The sequence below is a fragment of the Accipiter gentilis genome, chromosome 21, assembly GCF_929443795.1.
Source record: "Accipiter gentilis chromosome 21, bAccGen1.1, whole genome shotgun sequence".
Lineage (NCBI taxonomy): Eukaryota > Metazoa > Chordata > Aves > Accipitriformes > Accipitridae > Astur > Astur gentilis.
Window position 1 is genome coordinate 12,351,449 of NC_064900.1, and position 26,246 is coordinate 12,377,694.

At 41.9% G+C, this 26,246-nt stretch overlaps 1 protein-coding gene across 1 annotated transcript; it reads left to right on the forward strand.

Annotated features, from left to right (window-relative positions):
* The first annotated feature begins 1,916 nt into the window (after positions 1–1,916).
* PLCXD2 (phosphatidylinositol specific phospholipase C X domain containing 2) lies at positions 1,917–25,625 on the forward strand. Its single transcript, XM_049824288.1, has 4 exons — positions 1,917–2,081; positions 15,319–15,779; positions 16,982–17,223; positions 19,940–25,625. Exons 1-4 carry the CDS (start codon positions 1,943–1,945, stop codon positions 20,100–20,102), a joined length of 1,005 nt encoding a protein of 334 aa, XP_049680245.1. The 5' UTR covers positions 1,917–1,942; the 3' UTR covers positions 20,103–25,625.
* The last annotated feature ends 621 nt before the right edge of the window (positions 25,626–26,246 follow it).

Consider the following 26,246-nt stretch of genomic DNA (forward strand, 5'->3'; position numbering starts at 1 on the left):
TCTTTGCTTCCTTGAGAAGGAAAATGCAGATCTATGGAAGGAGATAGATTCTGGTTGTATGAGGTGAAAATACATAGTTAACGTATATGTATTTACAGTTACATTAAGTTTATGTATACTTTATAATTCAATTAGCAGTTTTACTGTGTATTAACGAAAGCACTCTGTGAATAATGTGCAAACTTTAACAGGCCAAGTGAAAAATATCTGGTTTATTTTAAAAATACAGACAAAACAGAGCATTTCTTAAATATATACCCTTGGTATTTAGTATCCAGCCTTTAGTAATTTGACAGTGAAAAATTACCTTTCAGAGCACTCTTTGGGTTTTTTTTCACTAGCATGTGGTGGAGTAGACCTCAGTGTTGTATGCCTGGTCATCTCTTATGTCTGTCGTGGTTTAACCCCAGCCAGCAACTAAGCACCACACAGCCGCTCACTCACTACCCCCCATCCAGTGGGATGGGGGAGGAAATAGGGGGGGGAAAAAAAAAGTAAAACTCCTGGGTTGAGATAAGAATGGTTTAATAGAACAGAAAAGAAGAAACTAATAATGATAATGATAACACTAATAAAATGACAACAGTAGTAATAAAAGGATTGGAATGTACAAATGATGCGCAGGGCAATTGCTCACCACCTGCTGACCAACACCCAGCTAGTCCCCGAGCGGCGATTCCCCGCCCCCACTTCCCAGTTCCTAAACTAGATGGGACGTCCCATGGTATGGAATACACCGTTGGCCAGTTTGGGTCAGCTGCCCTGGTTGTGTCCTGTGCCAACTTCTTGTGCCCTGGCTGGGCGTCAGAAGCTGAAAAATCCTTGACTTTAGTCTAACCACTACTGAGCAACAGCTGAAAACATCAGTGTGTTATCAACATTCTTCTCATGCTGAACTCAAAACATAGCACTGTACCAGCTACTAGGAAGACAGTTAGCTCTATCCCAGCTGAAACCAGGACAATGTCCTCCGTGAAGAGTAGGGAAATACTATGTCTGTACATATTTGTAAGAAGCAAGTTAAGAGAACTTGCTCACCAAGCATTATCTTTCAAAGATATGTAGTAACTCAAGGGAGAAACAATCTATCTTAGAGGATCCATTCTGCATATCACAGCAAATCCAGAAATTGTTTTGGACACAACACTTTACCCGACAGCTAAATGCAGCGCGAGGCAGAGCGTGAGACTGTCAGGGAAAGGGAACTGGTGAAAGAGCAGGCGGAAGGGATTGAGGCTGCTCCTTAAATCTTCTGCCGTGGTGTTGACTCTTGTCAGGTGCGGTGCGTAAACTGCTGCAGCTAATACACTTACTAACATGTCAATGTCATAAAACCATGGCGTTGGCCCTCTACATTGGGGGCGGCTTCCCTGGTGCTACAGTAGAGCGAGTACTCGAATCCAAGCTCCCCGTCGTCCCTGGTACAGGCGGGGTACCGTGGAGGACAGTTAGGCCCTCGGCTGACAGACCTCCAGGGCCAGCCCGCGCCGTTACCCTCCGCCTCCTCCGACCCGGACAGACGCCACGCCGGTTTCACGGGTGGTCACCGCCGGGCCCCCCCGCCTCTCCCTCACAGACACACCACGGGCTGACCGCCGGGCCCCCCCGCCTCTCCCTCACAGACACACCGCGGGCTGACCGCCGGGCCCCCCCGCCTCTCCCTCACAGACACACCGCGGGCTGACCGCCGGGCCCTCCCGCCTCTCCCTCACAGACACACCGCGGCGCGGTGCGCGGGACGCGCTGCCGGCGGGGCGGGGCGGGGAAAGGGGCGGGGCGAAGAGCGGGCCAGCCAATGGCTGGCCGCCGGCACGCTGTGACGGCACCGCGCCCGGCAGGGCCGCACCTGTTACATAAGGGGGGCGGGCGGCCGTTGCCGGCCTCGGCTTCGGCCCCGTTCCCGCCGCTGTGGCCCGGCCCGGCCCGGCTCCCCAGGCCGGGGATGAAGCCGCCGGCCGGGAGGGAGGGCGGCCGGCGGCGGCGGCGGGCGGCGGGGGCGATGGCGGAGAGCAACGCGGACTGGATGGGCTCGCTGCCGGCGGCGCTGCGCTCCTACCCGCTCTCCAACCTGGCTATCCCGGGTAGGGCGGGGAGCGGGAGGGGTAGTGCGGGTGCCGCAGCCGCCGGGGCCTGTCCCCGCCGCCGGGGGGGCCCTGGCGCTGAGGGGAGGCGGCGGCCGAGCGTCCCTCCTCGGCGAGGTGGTGAGCGGGGCCGGGGCTGCGGTGTCCGTGCTCTGGCCGCAGGCTCGGCCGTGGCGGGGGGGGGTTGCCCGGGAAGCGGGGATCGGGAGCTCGCCTGAACCGTAGCAAGCGTGTGGGGAGTTTGTCTTCAGGGACCCGAGCCTGGTTGGGAGCCTGGGCGCCTGCTCGGGTATCAGGGCTGACCTGGATCCCGTCTGTCGCGGGAGAGGCAGGAGGGCCTAATCCGCTGTAAAGGCGGCTGTGAACCGCTAACCCGTGGACCTGCTTGATTTCGTTGGCTTTTAAAAGAGGTAGCTGAGACTTCTGGAGGTCCTCTTTAAGGTTTCTCAGGTTGTCTAACAGCAGGCAGGGAGAGAGGTTTGTTTATGTTGACCCTAAGTGGAGGTTCGTTAGATGGAAATGGCTTTTATAGCAGAACCTGTATGTGGCTTGTCAGAAAGAAGAAGAGTACAGCACGGTTATGAAATATCCCAACGTATGATGTTACACTGAAGACACTAAAATACTGTCATTACTTATAGAACTTCCCCGTTTCCAGCTAAACTTAGAATAACTAACTCCTAGCTCCTGCACAGAGCTTCTATTTCAAGAAATTGGCAAGGGTAAGCGTCATCACTTCTAATTTACTCATAGATAAACTGACAAATGACCCTAAACATACTTAGGAATAGGCTGACTTTCCATCTGTAAATGGTGAAAAATAATCTAGTATTGCTTGTAGATGTCAATAGGGAAGATTTTAGGGGCGGCTACTGTAGCAGCTCCTTCTGATACTGAATGTTAGGCTCTGATCGCTAGTGGTACAGGATTGATTTTCAGGGTAGCGCTGTAACTTATCAAAATCCATTGTGTATGTGTTATATAGAGGACATGCAGAGACACTTCCCTAGAAATAGAGTAACTTCCTTTTTTGTGCCAGCAGAGATAACAGAAGGACACTTGAGGCATGTAGAGAAGGGGCTGTGCACCTCCTGTCGAGTACCACAGCACTCACTGCTGGTTTACCTGAAGTAGAACAGTTGAAATGCCAAGTTTTAATCAAAAGTAGCACCCTTTCCTACCCTGCGAGTAGTAAAAGTATTTTATGTAATGCTGTTCATTTGAACAGGGAAGGGGGACAGAAAGGAAGTTCAACATTCATATAAAATTCAAGCAGCTGCAGATTTTGAAACTTTTGGCAAAGAAATCCTTCTCTCTTAGCAAAGAGTAGTAAATCAACTTTCTATTGCTGTAGCAACTTCAGGGCTGTGAGACTTTGCAGAATGTTATGGTATAGATTGCGTTGCCACTGTCCATCACTTACAAACATCATGCAACCAGTATTGTAGCAGAGAAGCCAAGGAAATGACTGTTTCACTAATGCCATGCTGCTTTTAAAATGAGTAGTGTTTTTTTTTAAATGCTTGCAGTGTATGTTTATTTGCAGTCAAAGTTAATGTATTTTCCCACCCCTTTCCTGCATGTACCTCATGCAACCTGCGAGCAGGGAAAAGACATTTTGGGTGGACATTTTGGGAATATTTTTTTATATTTTAGTCCAATGATTGTTTTGCTGAAGTGGATTTTTGGTGGTGTCCTTGACAAAGAAACTTTTGTGAGAGCCAAGGTGGTGTTACTAGCAGTGTGTAAGGAAAGGATTGTATAAAACAAGTTGCAGTTGCGGCATCTGTTTGCAGATGCTGAATAGCAATGAAGGCCAATGCTATCTTCAAAAGAGATGAAAAGTAGGCTTCGGCTCAAAAGAAATGAAATGTAGGCTTTGGCTCAAATGGGAAGCGTTGTTGTCTGTGCTTAATACCTGTCTGCACATATGACAGATGTGGCCTGCTTTTGTCCAACTCCGGATGCATTTGTTTTCTCTGGTGGAGTAATTGAGTCAACTGGGTTTGTTTTTTGGAATCCCCCCCTTTCTCCTCCCAGTCACTTTTTGTATGTAGGAGCAGAGATGTAACTCTAGGAGTTGAAACCTTAAAACTTGTTTTATTTTTATTTAAAGTCAGCATTCAAAACCATGAAACTGTTGTTTAGTTTTGTGGGTTTGGGTTGTTTGTTTGGTTTTTTTAGCTTGTTGCACTTTGGAGAAATGCAGCATTTGAAGAATAAAAGAATCTACTTTTTTTATAAAGGGCAAAATGTTGATAGAATGGGGCTATATAAAGTGAAAGAATTGGTAGTATACACAGAAAACAAACTGCTTAGATTTAATCTATTATATGACATTGTAAGCGGGGAAAGTCTTAACTGCTGTATGAAGTAAGGATGTCTGCATAGAGTTCTGCTTCTTTATTTGTTGCAAACAGTTCAGCTTTGGAGCTGCTTGTTTTCACTGGCTTTAAAAAAGGTAGCTGTGACCTTTGGGGTTCCTTTTTAACCTCCATTATTCTATGATTCCCTGAGCTATTAAATGTGTGTGTGTGAAACATGCTACCTAAGGGCAGAAGAAGTAATTCTTTGCTCAATCCTTAAAACCAACTGATAAGAAATTATGTTTAAGATGGGTATTTAATGAAGCGCACTGGTTTGGTGTTTACATGGTGATTTAACTCTGCTCGAAATGGAGAGAGACTTTGAACAATTTCGTGTCATCCTCCAAAGCTTCGGTGCAATCAGTTCCAGAGTTTGGGCTTTTCTGTTGTTTCTATTGAAAAAAACTAGACAAAATGCTAAAGCAATATGGTCTTGTCCAAGGAAAAGAGATGAGGTTTCCTGTGCGATGTCATGACAGAAGGAATTTTTTGCAATGAGAAAGTGCCAAATACGAAATTACTAAAATGTCATCAACTTACATGCATACAATATAGTCAACAAAATTAACCCCCTTCAACAAGTGGTGACCTTGTGTGAAACTCTAGAGGACTTTCTCTTAATTATACTTCTAGACTAATCCTCTTTGAATGTGGGTTTTAAAAGAACTTAAACATTTTGATTGTGAATGTGACCCGTAGCAGGGTATTGTGTAGTATTTGTTTAATCTCAAGCTGGTTTACTTTGAACAATTTTATGAAATCATGTACAACTGTGATGCTTACTACTTTCCTTGGTCGTCTCTTAATCTGCATCTGTTAGTTTTCTTTCTTCCTCCATGAGAAATGGAACACAAGAAGAAGCTGTAATACTCTCACTGATCTGCTTTTAAAGTAAATCAGCTATGTAGAGAATTTGCTGGAGAAGCCCAGGCTGTTTCTTGCTTGTAGTTGCACGCTGATAATTCATAGCACCATGGCATGTCCAATTTGTACTGTTTCATGTCAACTACTTGCCTTTCTAAGTAATTTTTGCAGTATCATAATAAACTAGGTGCTAGAGTCTGAGAAATCTCTCTGCTTCTGAACATACAGCACTGCTTTCCAGCTTCATCAAGCTTTTACATGAATACTTGTATTAGGACAGGTGAAACAGCTCTTCTGCCAGAAGATCTGCTTTCTGAGATCCTGATAAGCTTGTGCCTGTTTTGAGACAGCAAAGCAATCTTAACACGTTCACTGCCAACTATCAGTGTTTGCTTATTGAGTGTTTTGTTAGTCCAGCCTCCAAGGTGCTGAATGAATGGGATGAGCAGAAGAGCAGGCAGTTCTGTTTTTCTTTGGGTCTCGGTAATAATGCACTTACTTAATCCTGTCTGGGTTATTCCACCTTAAAATAATTAAGAACCATGACATAACAGATAGGTATACTTGCAGTTTTGGATCAAACTGTATCCCTAGATTGGTTCCCTGTTCTGGTCAGGATGGTTAGCTGTGAGTTTTTCCCCAGTGCTGATTTTCTTTCCTTGTCTTCTAGAGGAAATTTATCGTAACTTAGGGATCCACTGCTTCTTGCAGGAACACCCAGAATAGTTATGGGTGCCCTTTCGTAAAATAAGTAAGCTAATCAAATGCCTCTTCTGTCCCCTGCCTTCCCTCCTCTAGTCCTACAAGTACGAATGAGCACATTCAGCAAGCTAGGCTGCTGGAAAGCTTTTCTGTGTTGATGATGATGATTGTTTAGAGGGATATTATTTTTTTTTGAGAAGTGGTTCCTGCCAGAAAAGCTTCTTGAAACAACTGTTCATGGAATTGGGCAAACCCCAGGGTGGGTGCTGGAGCATCTGGGTGTCACAAGGTAACATGAAGATTAGCCTGATGTGTCATGCCGCTGCAGATGTAGGCAGGAAAGAACAACAGGTTGAATGGCTGTATTGAGAAAAAAAAGGGTGATTATATTTTCTTTCATGTAGCTTTGGTGAAACACCTGCTGTTACTAAAAACTAAGCTTAATTGGGGAACAATTAATTTGAATCTGAACTAAGTTCAGTTTGATTGGAGTCACTGGAGAAGAGAGCTGAAAAATAGAAAATCTAGAAAAACTAAAATGTTTTACTTCAGCACTTTGATATGTGATATTAAAAATAACCTTACACCAAAGTTTTTGTCCTAGAGCGCAAGATTTCTTTTTTTAATTTTGAAATATAAATGTTTCTGTTGTAGGTCAGATTTTGTATGTCTAAGGCTGATTTGAAATGCTAAAGAAGTCTTTGCCACCAAAAGTCAATTTTTGGATACCAGTAGGGCTAGGGCTGAATGTCACACTGGGCAGGGTGTTCTGCTGGTGTGGAGTGTGTGGGCAGCCTGCCCCTCTGGGGAGAGGTAGGGCAGCTCTTCAGTCATGGCTTCTAATGGTGCACACAGCCTTTTCTGTCATCTTCTAGTCATCCCAGCTGGTGTGTTAGCTCTTCCTCCAAAAGTATGTGAACAATGGCCAGAATCTCATTTCGAAGTAATGCACAGCAATTGGAATGTGGAGCCATTCCTGCCTCCATCAGGTTGGACAATTGGTGGAGTGTTGCCGGTGGGATGCTGTGTTACAGGTAGCTACAGCTGATGGAAGAAATGAGGTTTACAGTTTCAGAAGCATTTGTGTAACAGAGAAAATCGTACTGGCTCGAATATGGCTAAAATAAGATCATGTTGGAGAGTTGAAATAGTTGTTAAAATGTCTTTGACTGTCACTGATCTCTGAGGAGAGGTGGGTCCCCGGCCTTCTAAAATAGTAAGTCTTTGTCTTCTGCTCCAAACTACAGCACTAATCAAGCTGCTCAATTCCCTGCTATGACACGTGCACTCTTTTAATTGACTTTCTAACCAACTTTTAATTGAATAACTTTCCATAGTTTCTTCACAGTAGTGTCGGTATGACTGTGGCTGAAACTTTCAGTACTGTAACATGCTACTGTTTGTGCCCTTCACTGAGAAGATCACCCCAAAACCCTGAGGCAGAAGCCTGATCGTTTTGATCTAAATGATCAAAGTCCTATGAAATAATCAGCCCTGGAAAACAAAGCTTTACAAATACAACTAGTAGGTGGTCTCCATGAGGAGCAGCCCTGCCAGCCAAGCCTGTAGTTGAGCCTGCAGGGGAGATCCAGAGCGTGGAGGGGTGTGTTTGCTGTGATGACAAGCTGCTGTGGGTGACTGCATGGCGCTTGCATGTGGGGAACAGCTAGAGCTGGTGGGGCCCTGGGCATCTCCTGCACATCTCCCCACCCGCCAGCTCTGCTGTCCTGACAGCGCAACTGCTCACCAAAAGCCCTGTGGGTGGCTTGCCTTTTAGTTGGCCAAGCAGAATTAAAATGGTTCTTAAGAAGCAGCCGTCCTGTCTAAGAACTGGCCACTAGCAACTTAGTAGATTTGATTATTTTTTTTCCTCTTTGCCTGCATGACCCTAAGGTGAGCTGCTGAACTTACTAATGCTGTGGTTTTCTTGTTTCTTTGTTCATGGACTGGTGTGCGCTATGGACGTGGCTCTTGAGGGGAGAAGCGGTGGTGAGCTTGAGACAGCATCCTCCTTCCAAAGAGTACTCCTTTGGAGTCCTAATTAAAAGGATCACTGAATCAGCTAAACTGGCCATCTGTTGGGTTAAAGCTCAAAGGGAGGAAATACATAAAGTTAATGTTCTCATTCACCAAGCTTTATTTTCCATCACAATTTAATTGGCATCTACTGATCAATGAGGTAATAACTATTAGAAGAAAACATCTGCATAAGTATGATGATGTGGATGTGATTTGTAAATGCAGGTTTTTCAGGATGAAATTTTCCTGAAAGGACAAGTTATTTTATTACCTTGGTTGTCTACTTCATTGTAGTGGCAAATCTCAAATCTTAGAGAAGGGCTATTAAACTATCTGCATCGCTATACTGATGAGAGTATCTAATGGAAGTTGTTCTGCTATTCCCAAGTACAAAGTATTCCCTTTATACCTCCCTATGTGAGGAACTGGTGTGGCAGATAGTGAAGTAACTGTACTGGGTCTATGCAGGAGTTCCACTGAAAAGCCAGCCTCGGATCTTAGGGTTTCTCCTTTTTAAACGACCACTGTCATCTGTTTAGCCAAAACTGACTTGTTCTGGAAATGCCACAAAGTTTTCTTATGACAGCATATGAATATCTTCATTTTTTTTCATGAGGAAAAACTTTCTTCCTTTTTTTTTTTTTTAAATCTGTGTGCCCTAGAGAGTGACTTCACTGACTGGTAAATGAGTGCAGAACAGGCTAAAGTTATACTTCAAACAGAAAACCAATCATAATGTTGATATAAATGGTTGTTGCTCTCTGTCCATGTTGTGTGGAAGTTCCAGTTTGCCTGCTCTTCCAGAAAAGATGTAAAAAGAGGGAGAAGTAATGAAAACAAGAAAAAATTTCCCTAGAGCCTTCTCAGTAGAGAATGAGCCCTTGGTTCACACACTTCTGAGTGGTCACAAAAGAGGAATATAGGACTCTAAACTGAAGGTCACTTCAGAGCAGGTGGATCTATTCGGGCTTTGAAATGGTAGAGAAGTACTGCCACTTTCTGCTTTCCCAGTGCAGACAGCTGAGGTTGCTGATAAAAATGGGAATTCATCACTAAATCACAAAAACTTAATAGCGATAGCTACAGCCAGTGCCAAAGAGATATTTCGCTTGGCTGGAAAGAAAAGCAAACTACCATGTGATATTGTGTCCGAGATGGTTTTAAGCAGTCCCTTTCTCTTTGTACCCCTTTCATTCTCCCCCACTCCAACTCCCACCCTGAAAGGGGCAGTGAGGGGAAATCAGGGTAATTCTTTGATAGGGAGAGGAAGTTTTCCTAAGAGGATTTGGTCTGTACTAGGCTTTGTCCTCCCTAATGAGACTGCGTTAAGAATAACTAAAGGATTCTTTTAGGATTCTGTTAAAATATAAATATTTATCTCAATGGTTTTAGTTAATTAATTATCAATAGGTTGTTTGTTATTCCTGCTTCTCCTCCTTTTGCTGGGCAAGTTAATATAAACTATTCAATTCACTTTTCATTAGTGAAGAGCTTTTAAGATGTTAATCTTTTGATTAGAAAATCTGGATTGTTAATGACCTGAATACTGAGGACTTCTGGGCTTTGAGAGGCACTTTTGTTTATCCCATTTTTCCCTCAGTTCTGGCACACACAGGACATTTGGTTTAGAAGAATATTTGTGGGACAGTCTTAACTTGCTAGCACTTGCATCCTGTGTTTTTGGAAGTTGCTTGCTGTGCTTCTAGATGTCTTGGCTATGTGATGCTTGCTATTCTATGTCATATGTGGTGTTTTGTAATATATGGGGAATGTACTTTGTGTAGTGGGCAAAGCTAGCTCTAAGAACTTTGGCGTCACTACAGCTAGGGTGATTCTTTGTCCACAAATGACCCTTTAATGCTTTTTAGTGGGTTAGTACGGTATGTTGACCTTGCTTCTTACAAACGTTTAACATAACAAAAAAGGTTTTCTTGCATTTTTTTTTCATCTGGTTAATATTCCATTAATGTGATGATCAAAACAAATTAGTCTTATGTAGTTAAACTTACTGACAGTGCACTCTCCTGCCTTTCTGGTTTCATTCTTGTTTCTTGGTTAGACTTTAGCAGAAAGTGTCTTTAACTGCTGCTTCTGACTAGTCCACAGCCTTGCAACCTGGGAAACTAGTGATACAACTGTAGACATGCTTGTATCTGAAAACCCAGGAGTTCTTGTCTTGTTTTCAACTAGTTGGCAGTGCACAAGTATGTTCTTTGTTGGAAGATCTCTGCACTTTGCATGCCATGCAGACATATTTTTAACATCCCTTGAAGGTAAATTTACAAGCTTGTAAAAGGAAACCGGGGTTGGTGAGATGATGCCGATTCCTATCCCTGTGCTGCAACTGTATATGTGGAAAGTACTGATGTGGAAATGAAAGATAATACGAAGTGATATAGCTAGTAATTGTTGAAATTCAAGGCTTAATAACATTAGTTGATTAGTGTTACTTGTTTGAGCTATAACGTGGGTTAATTTGACTATCTGTGACTAAGTAGCATGACAAATAGGCACACTAGAAAGTTAGACTTTGCTGCAGATGTGATGATAAAAGGCTGCTTTCTAACAATTAACACAAAGGCTTCAACAAAAAAGTCATCCTGAACAGTGAAATACAATCTGTTTAACATACAATTAACTTGAGAAATTAGTGTAAGGAGAATAAAAAGGAGTTTAAACATACTAACAAAAATTAATCCACAGTTGCACTTGCTGGGATAAAATTAAGAGGACTATTCATCATTGTAACAATCTGGTGTCTGAAAGATACCTCTTTAATACTATGATAATCATATCATGGCCTTTGATGGTTAAATATCTGGGCATCTGATGGGATGTGACTGCTTTCCTTGAAGCTCCCAATCTTTGTCAGATGAAAGAAAGGAAACCGTAATAGAGCAGCCATTGTCTGTTACTCTGTAAGAGCTGCCAGCTGATTAGCAGTCCTCTAATTTTTTTTTCTTTGAATGTGCAGACTCTTTCATGTTTAAATTTAATGCTTGCTGCTTCATGCTGTGCATCTTTGGCCTGTTGGAAGCGACTGGCAAATCATCGTCTCCTTGTTTTGATTCCTGTGCCTAGTTTGGTTTTGGGAAGGGCTTAGTACCAGACTGATGCCATGTCACTCCAGTAGCTCAGTAAGGATTGCAGTCTGAATGCTAATCTGTTCTCATGTACAGTGACTCAAGAAGTGTGCTGCACGTGCAAGAACATGCCCTTAAGGCAGTTCAGACTGGGATTCTGGCCTCTGTTTGCGTGAAGGACAATGAAGACTAAGTTTTCTTGACTTTTCTGTGCATTTTGATTCCTCAGTCTGTAAGATGGAAGTTATAGATACCTGGGTTTATTAGTTACTTTGTTCACAGTCAACAAGTTTAAGGAATGGATTTATTGAGTCGGTGCAGGGTGTTACTTATTTTTAAGATGTCAAGTATCATGTGAAATGTTTTGCTGACGAGACTTCTTGAGCCTTTTTAACTTTTCTGAGAAAGTGGTCAGTATAATTTGGAGAGACCCACACCGTTTGGGCAGGGGTGAACACAGACTGTAAATCATTTCTTATATGCAGAAAAGACCTTTCAGTGTATGTCATGAGAGATATGTGATGCTTGCTCTGTTCAGCAGCTGCCAGCCCCTTTGACGTTACTGTACAATGTTACAACATCTGAGTATCTCCACACATCCTTGTGTTAGACATTAATTGAGAATGTGGTTAGCAGCTCTAACACTGAGCTGCTAATTAGATGGGGCTGGTCTGCTCCATGCTTCTGTTGTAGGTTCTGGCCTTTACCTTTGAAATTGTACAGGACTGGGTTGGTTTAGGTTATACTTTTTTCAAAAAGAAATCGTGCTGGATCAGCAACCAGTCTGGCTCATGTCATGGCTATGCTAGGACTTTCATGGTGTTTAGGGGTAGAGCGAAGGAGAGCAGGGATTATTTTGACATCATGATGCAATCAGCTTAGCATGTAGCTTAACATCACAGCTAAGCTATATTAAAAGCCAGTGGCTGAGCTGGTAGCATAACATAGTGATCTTAAATTAAGGAAGGGCTGGGTGGTTGACATGGATCCTCACCTAGCTCTTACTTCTCAGCCCAACAAGTACCCAGTGCTGTTGCTTCAGGTTTACAGTTTGTTTTTTTCTCTTACTGGAGTAAAAATGTTCTGGGTCCAGGTTTGACCTAGATATTTCTCACTGTTGGTGGCTAGCCTTCTGTAAATGACCACTGAAAATCTAATTGAACTTCTGCTGTGCCTTTCCAGCCTCAGTATTGATGATGATTACCTGTCTTCCTTAGGTGGTCTTCTACCAACTGTGAAAAGGAGAGCTTGTTTTTTAGATGCTCCAGCTCATGTTCTACTTGGTTATATCTAGGTACACATGTTGACTTTGTTATAAATGCGAAGTCCAATTTCCTAGGCTTTTAAGCAGAGCCACGGGGCAGGGGTTTTAAGGATCTTCTCTAACTATAGAAGCATGTCACATATATATTCCATTTCCCAAATAGCTGCCCTGTTAAGGAGCGCAGTTCTGTATGTGTTGAAAAAGTTGCAATGTGCATGTGGCTTGTTTTCTTTCTTCTTGCTTTCTACAGCTATAAATAGATTTTGGGTTGTGATAGTGCAAGGAGGAATTTGCTCTCTGTATCCTTAAATGTGCTTTGTGTGTGGCAGTCTGCAGAGGAAAGGCTTTTGTAGCTGTGAAGTATGTGATCAGACTTAGGAAAACAAGCTGTTTCTTGGCTTGGATTTGCTTAGGAAACTCTGAGTTGACAACAATATATTTCATGCCAGATAAAGTTGTCATTCCTTCGTAAGGCAGATTATCAGTGACACTGTCTGAGGGAGCATAATGGTGCAAGTGACTTGTGTAGACAGCTCTCTAGAGGCTGCTGCACAGTCTTAGTTAAAATGAAAAGAAAATGCTTCTTATGGCCTTATTGTAGCATGTTAAACAATTTTCTACAGTGACCTAAATAAAGGAAGAAATTAAAAGAGAGAGAACTGAGAACTTAAAAAACCCAAACAGCCACACAAAGAAAAACAAACCCCCCCATGACTTCTTTGTGTGAAGTGACTCATTCAGAGGCAGAAGACAAGGCCCTTGCATTTGAAGTCTACTTTCCAAATATTGTAGAAGCTGGAGAGGCTCATTCTGCTGAATGGGGAGGTGTATGAAACTCAAATGTCTATGAATTGCAGCTTGTGATATGAGCCAGGCCTTACATGACTTCTTCTGAAATGTCTTCACTAGATGTTTGAGTCTGTATTTTGTTAGGGGTTATGCGTTTGGAGGTGGGGAAAAAAGCTAGGTGTCACTCCAAAACTGTCAGCTACTTCTTGATGTAGTTTACTGTGGCAGGTACTAAATAGCTTCTTAGGCTGACTTATTTTAAAAGCAGCTTTTTTTGTTACTTGTCACTTGTTTCTAGAAGACCGAATAGAAAGCCACATAAGAGAGACACTTTTACAAAGACTGAAGAATTCACAAAGAGTTGATCAAAACTAGTTTCAGTGTTCATTTGTAAGGCCTGAAAACTAACCTTCACGGTTCCTTTTCAGTACTCTTGAACTAGTTGAGATTCATGGAGGAAGAGTGCTTTTAAGCTGATGTTTGGTTTGTGCACAGACTGTTCTTTCATCTGGATTAAAAAATCCTGACAAGATAATCCAATTGAGATCATAATCTTGTTTATAGCTCTGATCTTGTATCACAGGAAATGCGTCAGTCTTCAGGTGAGCACTGGTACACAAATAAAAGGTCTGGGTAAAGGAGGCTGTGGATGCCTCAAATGTCTTAAAATTGGAAATGACAAATTAGGGCTTTTCTTTTAACAGAGTTGCAGACTGAGGTAGAAGACAAAATTCTAGAAAAGTATAGTCCCAGAAGCAGGGACAAGAACCCTGGGGCATGCAGGAAGGGAAAATGCAGATGCGGGGATCACTGTACTCCCAAGGCAGCTGGAAAAGGAGCTGCTTGTGGTGACTGTGGGTGAAGATGCTTTCCCTGTACTTCAGCAAGTGGGTGTGCAGGAAGCAGGTGGGGTTTGGCTCAGTGGGGAACCTCTCATCTGATGTCCTGAAGAAAAATGTGAAGCAGGGCTGTTAGAGCTTCTGTAGTGTTTTTCCTGGCTGGATCTTCACAGGGAAGTCATGCCTGGAATGGTTGCGGCTTCTTGGCCGGAATGCCGGTGCCTGGAGTAAATGGAGAAATCCCTGGTCAACCTCAGTCTGTGGTACATCAGCTTCTGCCTATCTTTGCTTCATGCTGCCCTGATACAGTGCAAACTGAGATACGCTGCCCTATTACTCTTTGTTCGGTTATTGACTTGGCTTAGCTAGGGATCTCTCATTGACTCTGAAGCTGTTATTTTGAAGATGTTTTTTTATTTCTCAGTGTTGTTTCCAATTACTACTGAGTTTTCAGCTGGAGGGCTTTTTTTTCTAGTAAGCACAAATTTTATACTGGAGATGCAATTTCTCTGCTAGGGTACAGGCTGTTACAGGAGCTTTGTTGGACATGTGTAATTTTGGCAGGGGCTGGCAATTTTGATTGTTGGTTGTCTGTCTTGGTGGATCTTATTCACCCTTTCTGTGTCACTCAAACGCACTGCCAGGTAAAAGACAGGTTCATGAACTTGTTGAACTTGGTATCAAACCACACAGTAACTGGTGGTGGTGTACTCAATTGTTCCACCTCAAAGTTCAGCCAGTTGTTGCCCACTGTTCAAACCATTAATCATTAGTTTACTGTCTTGGGGGTAAAGTGAGATATGCTGGTAAGGCGTTTGCATGTACAGATCCCTCTGTCTGTCACATGAATAATGATATCTGTTCCAAGAACTTGGTGCATTAGGGCACAATTGGATTTACCAGGTAGAATGAAAATAAAGCCTCAGCTTCTTTCAGTGAAGCTGGAGTCTCATCTCAAATCAGTGATGTACCAGGCTCTGGAGGTAGATTGATAGTTTGTAAATGAAGGAAGGTTAGAAGGCAGTTTGCTTTACCACTGATGTTTATCTCGTGGTCATGATTTTCAGAGTGCATTGAACTTGGGAGCTCACACAAGAAAACAGATCAAACTGAGAACCTTAAGCATAGCTCTTGTTGTGCAGTTAGGGAGAATAAAGGTGTAAAGGATAGTCTGGAAGACCCACACTTAAGCATAACTCTTCTGCAACCCTGCCATGCATGTAGCACTTTTTCAGCTTACAGGGCACATAGATGTATATGTTTTGGGGGAATCAGTTTTCTAAAATTAAATATTCCTGGCTTTTTTCCTAGGGTCACATGATTCTTTCAGCTACTGGGTTGATGAGAAATCTCCTGTGGGACCAGACCAAGCCACAGCCATCAAACGTTTGGCCAGAATTTCCTTGGTTAAAAAGATCATGAAGAAATGGTCAGTGACTCAAAATCTGACTTTCAAAGAGCAGTTGGAAGGTGGGATCCGCTACTTTGATCTTCGTGTATCTTCCAAACCTGGGGAAATAGGACAAGAGATTTACTTCATACACGGCTTGTTTGGCATCAAAGTATGGGATGGGCTGAAGGAGATTAACACCTTTCTTGAGCAGCACCCCAAGGAAGTAATCTTCTTGGATTTCAATCACTTCTATGCCATGGATGACAGCCATCACTTCTTCTTGATCAACAGGATCCACTCAGTCTTTGGATCCAAACTTTGTTCTGTTGAATGTGTAGAATATGTGACGTTAGAGTACATGTGGGAGAAGAAACACCAGGTAGGGAAAGGATGTGTAATGTTTTTCAAACCTGAAAGGTTAAGACTTGGAGAGGCTGGGTGTGGTTCCCACTCAGAGGTATTGGCCCAAGGACACTGCTGACAGCCCATTTAAAGCCCACTAAGGCCTCCTTTACGTAGCATGCATATTTCCATTTATTTGCAGCTCTATAGCCCCTCCATCCATGGTGTGGCTAGACTGTGTCCTGCTACCAGGCATGTTCCTTAAACCATAAATGATGGTATCCTCAGGGCCTTGTGCTCCTTACAAATGGTTTTCTTTTCTGGAAAAGCATGTTGTGCTGACTTGTGGTGGTGAGGATTTGATAAACTGTTGTCTTTTTGGCCAGTGTGAAGCATATAAACTTTAACATGACTAAAGTATCTACAGAATTTCTTGGCTCCTTTGCAGCCATCCATATCTATAGTGTCAGGATTAAATGCCTCTTCTCTGTGGTAACCACTCACATGTGTACACACAAATGGAGAACAGGCTTTCAGTGACTGCATGTAATTTTTAAACTGTAAAAAAAGTGAGGCTTTGAGGAATTCCTCTGGACTGATGCTGTCAGTGCTAGGGTCCAAAGTGAATCATTTGTAAGTTTGGGTGTTAATAACAAGTGTTGCATCTTTGCATGCTGCCCTCTGATAGTGAACCACCTTACAAGGTATAACATACAGACCTCTGATTTAGAGAAGATTTTGCTGACAACAAGACTGGCTTTGGCATCTCATGCAGTAAGTGTGAGTGGAATGCTGTTATGCCAGTCAGCCTGGTAGGCTTTAGCCACTTAATAGGAGTTATGCAGAAGATGGCAAGACAGCTAAAATCCCTAACTTCAAGTACAGATGGTAATGTTCTCTGACAGTGTTTTGGAATACTCTTAAACTGAATTCTTTGAATGACATTTCAGTATATTCCTGGCAACTTCTTCATTTTAAACTGATGACCCTTAAAGCCTGAAGCAATTCCGTCCTCATAGCTAACCAAAATGATCTCAGTCATCTTTGTTGGCAATAGTGAACAAATTTACTGACCTCATGACTTGGGAGCAACTTCTTTTTGCTTGGTCCTCTTTTAACTGCTGTGCTAGCTGCAGCAGTACTGCATAGGCATAAACAAATGCAACACCCTGTTTAAAGATAAGGAACACAGTTGAGAATTTTTGTTTATTTTTTCTCCTTCTTTCTTTGTTCTGTTAGGTTCTCATATTCTACCACTACCCTTTGTATCAGGAATACCCCTTCCTGTGGCCAGGGAATAAAATGCCAGCACCATGGGCCAATACAACCAACGTGCACAAACTGTTACAGTTCCTGGAGACCACTCTTGAGGAACGCAGTCGTTATGGGACTTTTCATGTTTCTCAAGCAATTCTCACGCCTCGAGTGAAAACTATTGCACGGCATCTAATTCGTGGTCTGAAGAACACACTTGTTCATAGGTAAGGACTTGTCTTGATTTCTCAGTTCTGTACTTACCACATGTTGAAAAAGGCACTGAGTCAGCAAGAAACAGTTTTGCTTCATTACTATTGCTCATGAGAGATATTTGCAGTCATTAAAAATAATTATTGAAAATACTAAAGTAACAGAGTATATATGTACATGTAAGTGTGCTTCCTGGTAATTGGAGCTCTTTCTGAATGCGATGTGTTTTCATAAAACTTGGGCTGGACCTTTTGTTTCAAACCAGTAATTCATTCCAAATGGGCTGAACTTGAATTTGGGGGGGAAAAAAGCTTGTGCTGCAGAGGAAAATAGCATATTCACGGTCTCAGTTTTGCATTTGTCTGTACAAATCTGTCTCAGTCATTTCAGTAATGGCAAAGATATATGACATGGGGTAGTATTTTATCTTGATTTTTTTTTTTAACAAAAATTAGATTACCAATTACACTTCTTTTTATATCACTGGCTGTTGTGCAATTAATTTGCCTGTAAGATCATTAGAAGAGGGTTTTGCTTTGAGTAGCACAGAGTGCCAGTGATTTTTTTGATAGTGTTAACAGCGTGACCACAATAAGATCCATGTGGCTTTGTTTTATGGCATTATCAATTTAACCCGTTTGCTAAAAATTGCTAGAACTGTAACAGTCTTGGTGGGATCTGGTCTCCTGGCTCACTTAATATTGCCTGTTTTGATGTCACTAACAGTTTATCTTGCCATAATGATATTAAGTTCTAAATTACACTTGTATAGGTGGTCACAACTGGTCTAATTTGATCAGCAACTGAGCTTAACATGAAGCAGTGAGATAAACACACATCTTCAGCAGCCAGTTCACGTTCCCTTTGGGAGAGTCACTGGTCACTTTAGAAGTAATTACAGTGTTGTTATTTTGAAGCCAAAGTCAATATAACTTTTAAAAAAATTTTCTTCTAAAAAGAGTGAGCGTTGTGCTTTTTCAGTCACAAAAGTTTTTGTTAGAAGTAAGGAAATTCCAGGTGAAGTATAGGTCATGGAATTTTCAGTCTCCTTCCTGTTCAGACATTAATCTAGCAAAAAATAATGAAATCCAAATGATGTTTGCCACAACACATTCAGATCTCCACTCTGGCTTGCTCTTTACCCATGTCTGTGTGGTCAGCATTAGGCACTAGATGGTGCTCAGGTCCTTTAAGACTGGCGTTTGCTGTCACAAGTTGCGCAAATGTGAATATGTATGGTTGGTGGGGATACCTAACAGAAAGCATGGATGTAACTTATGTCTGTGTACTGCACATTAAATGTGCTGTTGTCTCGTGATTAAAGGAAATGTTGTACTGAATTTCTATTTTTAAACTAGTAAAGAATCATCTAATTTCATGGAATGGGCAAGCAGTTTTGTTTCAAGTGACTCCTGGTACAGGTCTGGGTTGTAAGGTGCTGGGAGGCTGGAAGCCTGCCTTTGCTTCATCCCTTTCCCTTGGCCCCATCATTGCCACTTACTTGTTTGAAAGTAAACTGTGAAAATTTAAAATAGATGCCACTGTTTGCTGAAGCATGATTGCTTGTATACATTTACACATGCTAGGAGATTTGTACGTGTAAATCTGTCTTTGCAGTTCTGTGTAGACTTTTGCCTTCTCATAGGGAAATTTTTCCCTGAATGTGAATATTTAACTGTTCTCAAGCTCTTGCTAAAGGAGAAATGTGCATCTTTCACACTTAGCTGGATGAAGTCTGGTTTGTCCCTTTATAGTGATAGTAATTATGTCTTTACTGAAGTTCTCTCTTCTCTTGGTTCCTGACAAGAATTTTTTTTTCTGGAATAAGAGCTGTGGGGTACCTTTAGGTTTTCTGGTGGGTTTTTTTCTTCCCCATCCTGTTAGCTAATTTGCTTGTCTATAATCTTGTATAATTTTGTATGCATACCATGGCACTAGTTTAAATAATTCTAATATATTTAGTCATTTGTCTCTATTGGTGCTGAAAACCCTGGGGTTTGCATGTTAGAGTGCAAAAAAGCTTGTGCAGGCTCCTGATTTGCACTGTCTGAGAAATGAGTGAAACTTCTCCCTGCTGTAGAATTTCTAACTCCATTTAACTCAATTCCTAACACACGCCTCGCCTTTCTTTGGTTAGTGATGTATGGTGGGATGCTGAACCCTTATGGAGCTGAGGGCTTGATTCTGGGTTTGGTTTCTCTGATCCCTTTGCTCTAGGTGGCTCTGGAGGCCGAAATGAGTTCGGTAGAAATGCAGTGTGCTGCCCTGATGACTTTTCCTGCACACTCTAAGGCAGAGGTGGGCAGGGGAATGTCTTAGGCCAGGTATAGCCTTGCCTTGTGCTACACTGAAGTCTGCTGTGAAATTAAGCTTTTAGTTCAGTGTGTTCTTGGGCAAAACCAAACCAGGATGGAAGAAATTGTAGTGCAGCATTAAATGCTGAAGCACAGTCTACTCAATGAATCTGGAGTTCACAAACGTTATGTCGTATGCATGGTAGTTTGGATTGATGATTGGCTGATACTGCCATTTGATAGCTAATGACTGCATGCTATACTAAGCACTTTTCTCATCAGGCTAGTTGCACTTGGGGAATCAGCCAGCACCTGATCACAAATGTGAGATAATAACATAATTTGCAAACAGTGTGTTGTATTTAAAGTAGAGCAGAGCATGTATAGGGAAGGCTTTCTTTTAGAATGTTAATTTTCTTTATTTCACTTTCTTTAGGAATCTGCCCATGATTTTAAATTGGGTGAAAGCACAGAAACCAGGTGTTATGGGTGTTAACATAATTACGTCAGACTTTGTGGAGCTGGTTGACTTTGCTGCTACAGTTATTGCATTAAACGACCTTCTTTTAGAAGATGATGAATCTGCAAGTACATCGTGATTGCTGTGTGCCACTTGTGCTCCTCAGTGGACATCTTCGAACTATGCTAACTGTTTTATTTATTAAGTGAAACCTATTGTAATCTGTTTGTTTGAAAAAAAAAACAGTTTTCTAGAGGAAATGTGGTTAAACATCACATACAGGCAGGTCCCTTCTCTCAGGGATGTGTGGATCCGAGTGGAACAGAAAGTGCTTTCTGAGTGCTGCTGCGTGTTTGTCTGTGGCTGCGTGTTTGACTAAGTTATGCACACATCTGCTGCAGTCCGGCGCATTGTCTGCCTGCCAACAAGAGGCTGGCCTCCGAAGCAGATGTACCCGATTATGGTGCGCGTCTCCCTGGCGACTGGACTCACCGTGCCCTTGTGTGCACATCCTGCTGATTTATCAACACCAGGGCTCAAACCAAGGATCGCTGCTGATCCCTTAGCAGCAGTGCGACCAGGCTAGCCGAGATGGTATTGTTCTTGGGCCACCTCAGGCGTAGCTGGGCTCAGCTGGAAGCTGCTGCTGTATTCATTACACTGTTTTAGACACTACCTCTGACTTACTTGAAGAAACAATATTACCGTTGTTCAGGGGGAAGCTGTTACGCTGTGTTGAATATCTGAACCATCCTTTGGGCCTGAGAGGCAAAGGCTTGGCATGCTCTGCCTCTTTGGACTCCAGACTCTTCTTCTGGACCTTTTTATTTTACGTTAATACTTTAATACACATATTGTAACCATGTTTAAGTGTGTTTCTTTTGGAGAATATTTCATTCTTTGAGTCATGAGAGTCATAACTCACAAGTCTGAATTCCTGTTGTGAGACATATGAGAAACGTTTTTCTTGCTTGGCACTTGTTTTTTTCCATCTATCAAGTTTTCTTTGGGAAAAGTCTCTCACCCAGATGGCCTTTCTCTGGAAGGAGGTGGGCTAAGTGGGAGTTTGCTTGGTATTCCAAGAACTGGAGCTGACAGGGACTGCTCAAAACACAAATACTGCATTTCCGATTTGCGATGTGACAATGAATTTTGAAATCAGACCCAAAAGTTGTGGTTGCTGTCAGAGCCACAGCTATGGGGGAGAAAATTCCCCAGCCCACACCTGCTTGTGACAAAGTAAGCAATAGTCACACGAGCATGGGGAGGCGTCAGTGCTGCTTCTTTCTGTAGTCATACTCATTTTTGTGTTGGTTCACAACAAAATGTGACCGCTTGTGCTTGAGTCAGTGCAGTCACTTGTTGGTACTTATCAGCATTTAACTGGCTACCTGATAGCAGTCCTACACTCCGATTTATCTTTGGTTTAAAAAAAAAAAAAAAACAAACAAAAAACAAAAAACAAAAAACAACACAGAAGTAACTGATTAGCAGATACTTCTCTGTTCAATCATCTTCCTAAAGCAACTATTGGTGCACTAATTATTCAGTGGCTATGAATTTGTATCAATCTCTAGACTATTTATAATGGAAAGCATCATCTTTACATATATTTTATTCAAAAGAAAAGTAAATCTCCAGATTTATTATTTATTTTGTTATTGTACCCCGTGTCTGCCATCATGGTCTGACAGCCCAGAAAAACCCAAAACCTCTTTGCTTGCTTGTCACAAACTCTGAACTCAGGACAAGTTTATCTAAAGGTTTGCAAACCTTCCATGTGAACCTTGGTCGAGTTCTGAGCGAACTGTAATCTGATTTATCTGTTTGTTGCATGGTTTTCATTAGAGTTCCTTGAATTTTTTTTAACTGAATCTTCCTTCTAAGGGAGTTGGGGCAGGGGTGTGTCTATCTCTCAAACTGTCTTTCTCCTTTCCTCTTGAGTTTCAGTGACAGGGTGTAAGTCATGAAAATCAGTTTTTGGGAACTAAAGCTCAAGTTTCTAGTTTAAAGCTTCCTTTGAATACACTAGCAGAAGGTTTTTATTATTTTTGGTATTTTTTTTTCTTGTCAATGAAACTGTTGAAACCTGTTCTGAACAGTGCTATTTTGTTTGCAAAGTTATTTAAAATACCTGGATTTCCCTTAGCTGAATTTTGTGTTAACCTACTTTTCTTATGGCCCCAGCTGAAGCTCCATGATAGTGTTAAATGTATATGTTTGGTTTTAGTGTTCTTTTAGCTGCAGATTGTCTTAGAGTTCAGAACTCAGAAAAACTTGGTTTGAATGCTGATGAGGCAGAAATAATGTTTGCAAGGTTTCCTGCAGAACTGGAGGACAAAGTGAGAAGGTGAAGTGAGTATGATGTTTGCATTCAACCTTTAATATATTTTGTACTGTATATATCTACCTCAAAAGAGTTTTATCGGGCTTAACCAATATTTATATTGTACATGCAGAGTAATGACTGTTAGTCCTGTTGTATTTATTTGGATAGAGATGTGATGGTTGTAACTCAGGGCTTTGTTTAGATATATTTTTAAGTACAAACTCAGAAGTTTCTCTTAACATATTAGCTGTCAGCTCTTGCCTCTTGAAATAGGACAAAGGCGTGCTAGGTGTTAAGAGTGTTAGTAGAGGGAGAAGAAATGGAAAATAGCTTTAGGATTCATGATGAAGTGTGTGTAGGGAGGAAACGGTTTCTGTAAGTTTGGCCTGTCTCGTGTGTCATTTTGGAGCAGTCCGTGGTGTTATGCCTCTCTGAGGATCCTGACTGTCTCAATAGTGAGCTGGGCAATTGGCAGGTACAATTGCCTGCGAGAGGATATCTCTGGTGGATACTCTGGGAAATGTTAATGCTGATGTTTAGAATTGGTTTTAGGGTAGACCTAAGTAACATGAGTTACCTTCCTTCTGTTACACATTATAGCCCATAACAAAGCTACCTGTATAATAGGCTTATCTCTGGCACAGCACCACAACATATCCAGATTCCCTCACACTTTGCAAGACAGAACTCATCTAGACTTGGACTTTGGGCTGCAGACTCTATTTTCCAGATTTATAAAAATAAAAAGGTGAGCTGGGCAGGAAGGGAGAATCAAGGAAGTAGGGCGATAGTTTGCATCCAGTGCCCGCAATGAAGGTGTGGTAGCGTTTAGCCAGGTTTCAGGCAGCAGTGGAGCGGAGCAGGTCTGGCAGGTGAGTGACAATGGCCACAGCTCATACTGAGAAACTCAGCCAAGAGTCTGGCCTGTGAGTGGGCTGCAGCTGGGTGGAGTATGGAGCAACTAGCAGCCTGCAAGGTCATGTACATATGAGCTCGAGGAAAATAAAGATTGGCATGAATGCAGGAGAAGGCTGGTGGTTCCTTGCTGTTGATACAGACCTGCACCTGTTGAATGCAGTGATTGTCTTGCTTCTGTCTTCCCTAAGCAGTATGATTCACTTTTAAACAGTTCAGGTAGAAAACTCCCTCAGAAGAATTGTTCTGAGGACCATTCTGTAGGTGCTGGGAGAAGAAAAGCCGGGAAACCAGTAGCTGCTTGAGGCAAAGTACTTGAATTGCATATTCTTGAGTAATTACTTGTATGGTTTGTTATTGCAGATTCAGGTTCCTTACCTGTTGTTTTATGACTGTTGTATCTCTTTGTAATGTACAATCACTGGATGCCGAGCACGCTGGTGGTATGCTCCTTCTCCTGGCACTGATTGCTGCCATGTGCAATTCAAGGGCATACCTGAGGCACAGGAGACCTCTGTTATGTATCCGTGATGGGAAGCAGCAGGGAGAAAGTTGTTAGGAAGCATATATGAGTTTTTGGTATCTTACTGTATGTTTGTAGTGAAAACAAAGAGAAGTGACTAGATTTTTACAGACTATTATTCACTGGGCTCCTTATTTGAGAACTACTGTCCTAATAAATTTAACTGTGGAGCTGGGAGTTGTAATGTTTTCTTTTTTATCTTTTTTTAACAATTAAAAGACAGATTCTTTCTGTCCCAGTTTTATCTCAAGATCTGAAGGGGTACCAACTTGCGTGTGCTGCTTTGTCTGTGATGGAGAGGATACCACTGTTGACAGTGCTGGCAAGGCAAGTTTCACGGGTGCTGTGGTCAGTAAGAGATGTCAGACTGGGAGTCTTCAAACCAGAAATGCTGACTGCAAAAAGACCCCTGTTCTGCTAAACAGACTCTTTGGAGAAGAAAGGAATAACAGGAAAATGGTATCTTTGCTCCTGACACATGCAGTTTTCTGCTGTGTTGGTACTGAGTTAACATGTTGGAGTTTAGAAAGCACCTGTGCTGTAAAGCTGAAGAAGCATTTTTGAGCAGGGATTTTGGCTCAAACGGAACTAGGGCAACTGCCAAGATGCTTATCTATTGTTCTCATCTGGCTAAGCCTTTGGAAATATTTTCTTTGTGTACCTGTCTCAGGTGTCAGTTCATTGTATCACCTAGTAGACCAGGGTTTAGGACTTCTATAAATAGAAGACATGGCTGTTTTGATTTAAAATTGGGTTACCCATGGAAGTCTGTGTGACTTGAGGTTTACTTGAATATACAGTATTTTAACACGGAGTCCATATACGGTTTTATAAGACTTTCATCTAAATTTAAGCATATTGTTAGCAACCTCTAATATGCAAATTCTTTGGTCATAGGACCACCGTTTGGGACAATTTCAGGCAAACTTTCAGTGGTTGTTTAAACACAGAGAAACTGTCTAATGCGAAGAACAGCACTTATCCAAAACTTTATTCAAAATTCAAATCAGGTCAAGATGTAGTCCTTTCAGCAGTGGATGAAGTGGTTTTATTTTTTTGTGTCTGACAAATTCTTATTCCAGCTTTGGTTTTTGACTCAACAGACTGGTAGAAGAGCCAGAGCACATGCTGAAGAGCAAATAGATTTTATGCTAAGGACATGTATGTGGGGCTAACTGTGGTAAGTGATTTACTTAGTCACACCTTCCAGGGATAATCTTATTAGTTGTTTGATTTAGGTTGTTAAATCAGTCTCTAATTTGTATTTTAAAAAATCAGTCCCACTTATTGAATAAATGTATGTAGTTCTGTAAGCGTATTTATTTCTCTACAAGTCTTACCAGGTAAACAAGCTTTAACTTTTAATTGTAGGGACTGGCATAGGAATGTCAGCTTTAGACCTGTTTGCTGAATCTAATTGTATTTTCCCGAATATTTATGTATTGTATGTTGTTCATTGAAATGGTACTTCTCTTACCCTTTGTTACAACTATGATAACTTCTGTATCTTACTTAAATTGAACTGCAATGTATTTTTAATTCTCAAAAAAGTATTGATTAGTACCTCCTATATAAAAATAATTTTGATGGTTCTTTGATTTTGCTCAATGACAAATGTATTTTGCAGTTGGATTTTTTTAGTAGTGCTATTTATACTGTGGAAGGGGGCAGAGGGAGCCAGGTGAAGAGGAGTTACCTATTCTCAGTTTATATTTTGTGTAGTTTCTCTTCTCTCTCTTGGCAGTTTGTGCTTTACCCATCTGTCTAGCTCAGTTTTGTGAAACCAGTATGCTTCATTTGAACTGCAGATAAACTTGGGCTGACATCTTGTATCTTTCAGCTTTACTCTGCACCTGTACCATTGGGGTTTTTAATCCTGAAAATAAAAGTACAACTTGGCGTTCATAATCTTTTCTGTGTGTTCTGTACAGTTGATCATTCTGACACATGACGATTACGTTGTGAGTCATTAACATCAATTGAGCTCAGTTACTTTTCTGGTGCAGAAGGGTGTAATTGAAGGTTGGTTTCTGAGGTGCCACATCTTGCTGCACTTGTCCCCCGGGTGGTCAGACTTGGACAACATGCTTATTTCTAGGATGCGCTGAAATCTTCTCTGTGGAAGCAGTAGTGCAAAGCGATCAGAAAACTGTGTATGCTTGCGCTTGCACACATGTACAGTTGCATCTCTGCCTGAACACACTGGGATAAAAGCATGCTAATGGATGGATCCAGTTGTATCTTGAAAGGCAAGTACAATTTCTGTGCAGCCTCTGCTGCTGTAATACAAGTGATGAAGCTCCATGGTAACACTTGATCAGGAAATGGAATACTGATAATAATTTTCGGAGCATGGGCTAATGTCAGATGCTTGTAACCCAGTGAGATCAGCGAGACCCTTCTTTTGGGTTACTTTCAGCTTGCCTGTCTTGAGAATGTGGGAGTACTGGGGGTGGGGAGAAGGGGAGAATGGATGACCCTGATTTCCTTATGTTTTCTGACACTGGTAACTACTG

Bases quoted from the DNA above. Each gene is read 5' to 3' on its own strand.
- PLCXD2 (XM_049824288.1), top strand. From the start codon at position 1,943: ATGAAGCCGCCGGCCGGGAGGGAGGGCGGCCGGCGGCGGCGGCGGGCG. The intron at 2,082-15,318 runs GTAGGGCGGGGA...CTTTTTTCCTAG, and splicing joins CTCCAACCTGGCTATCCCGG to GGTCACATGATTCTTTCAGC. The intron at 15,780-16,981 runs GTAGGGAAAGGA...TTGTTCTGTTAG, and splicing joins TGTGGGAGAAGAAACACCAG to GTTCTCATATTCTACCACTA.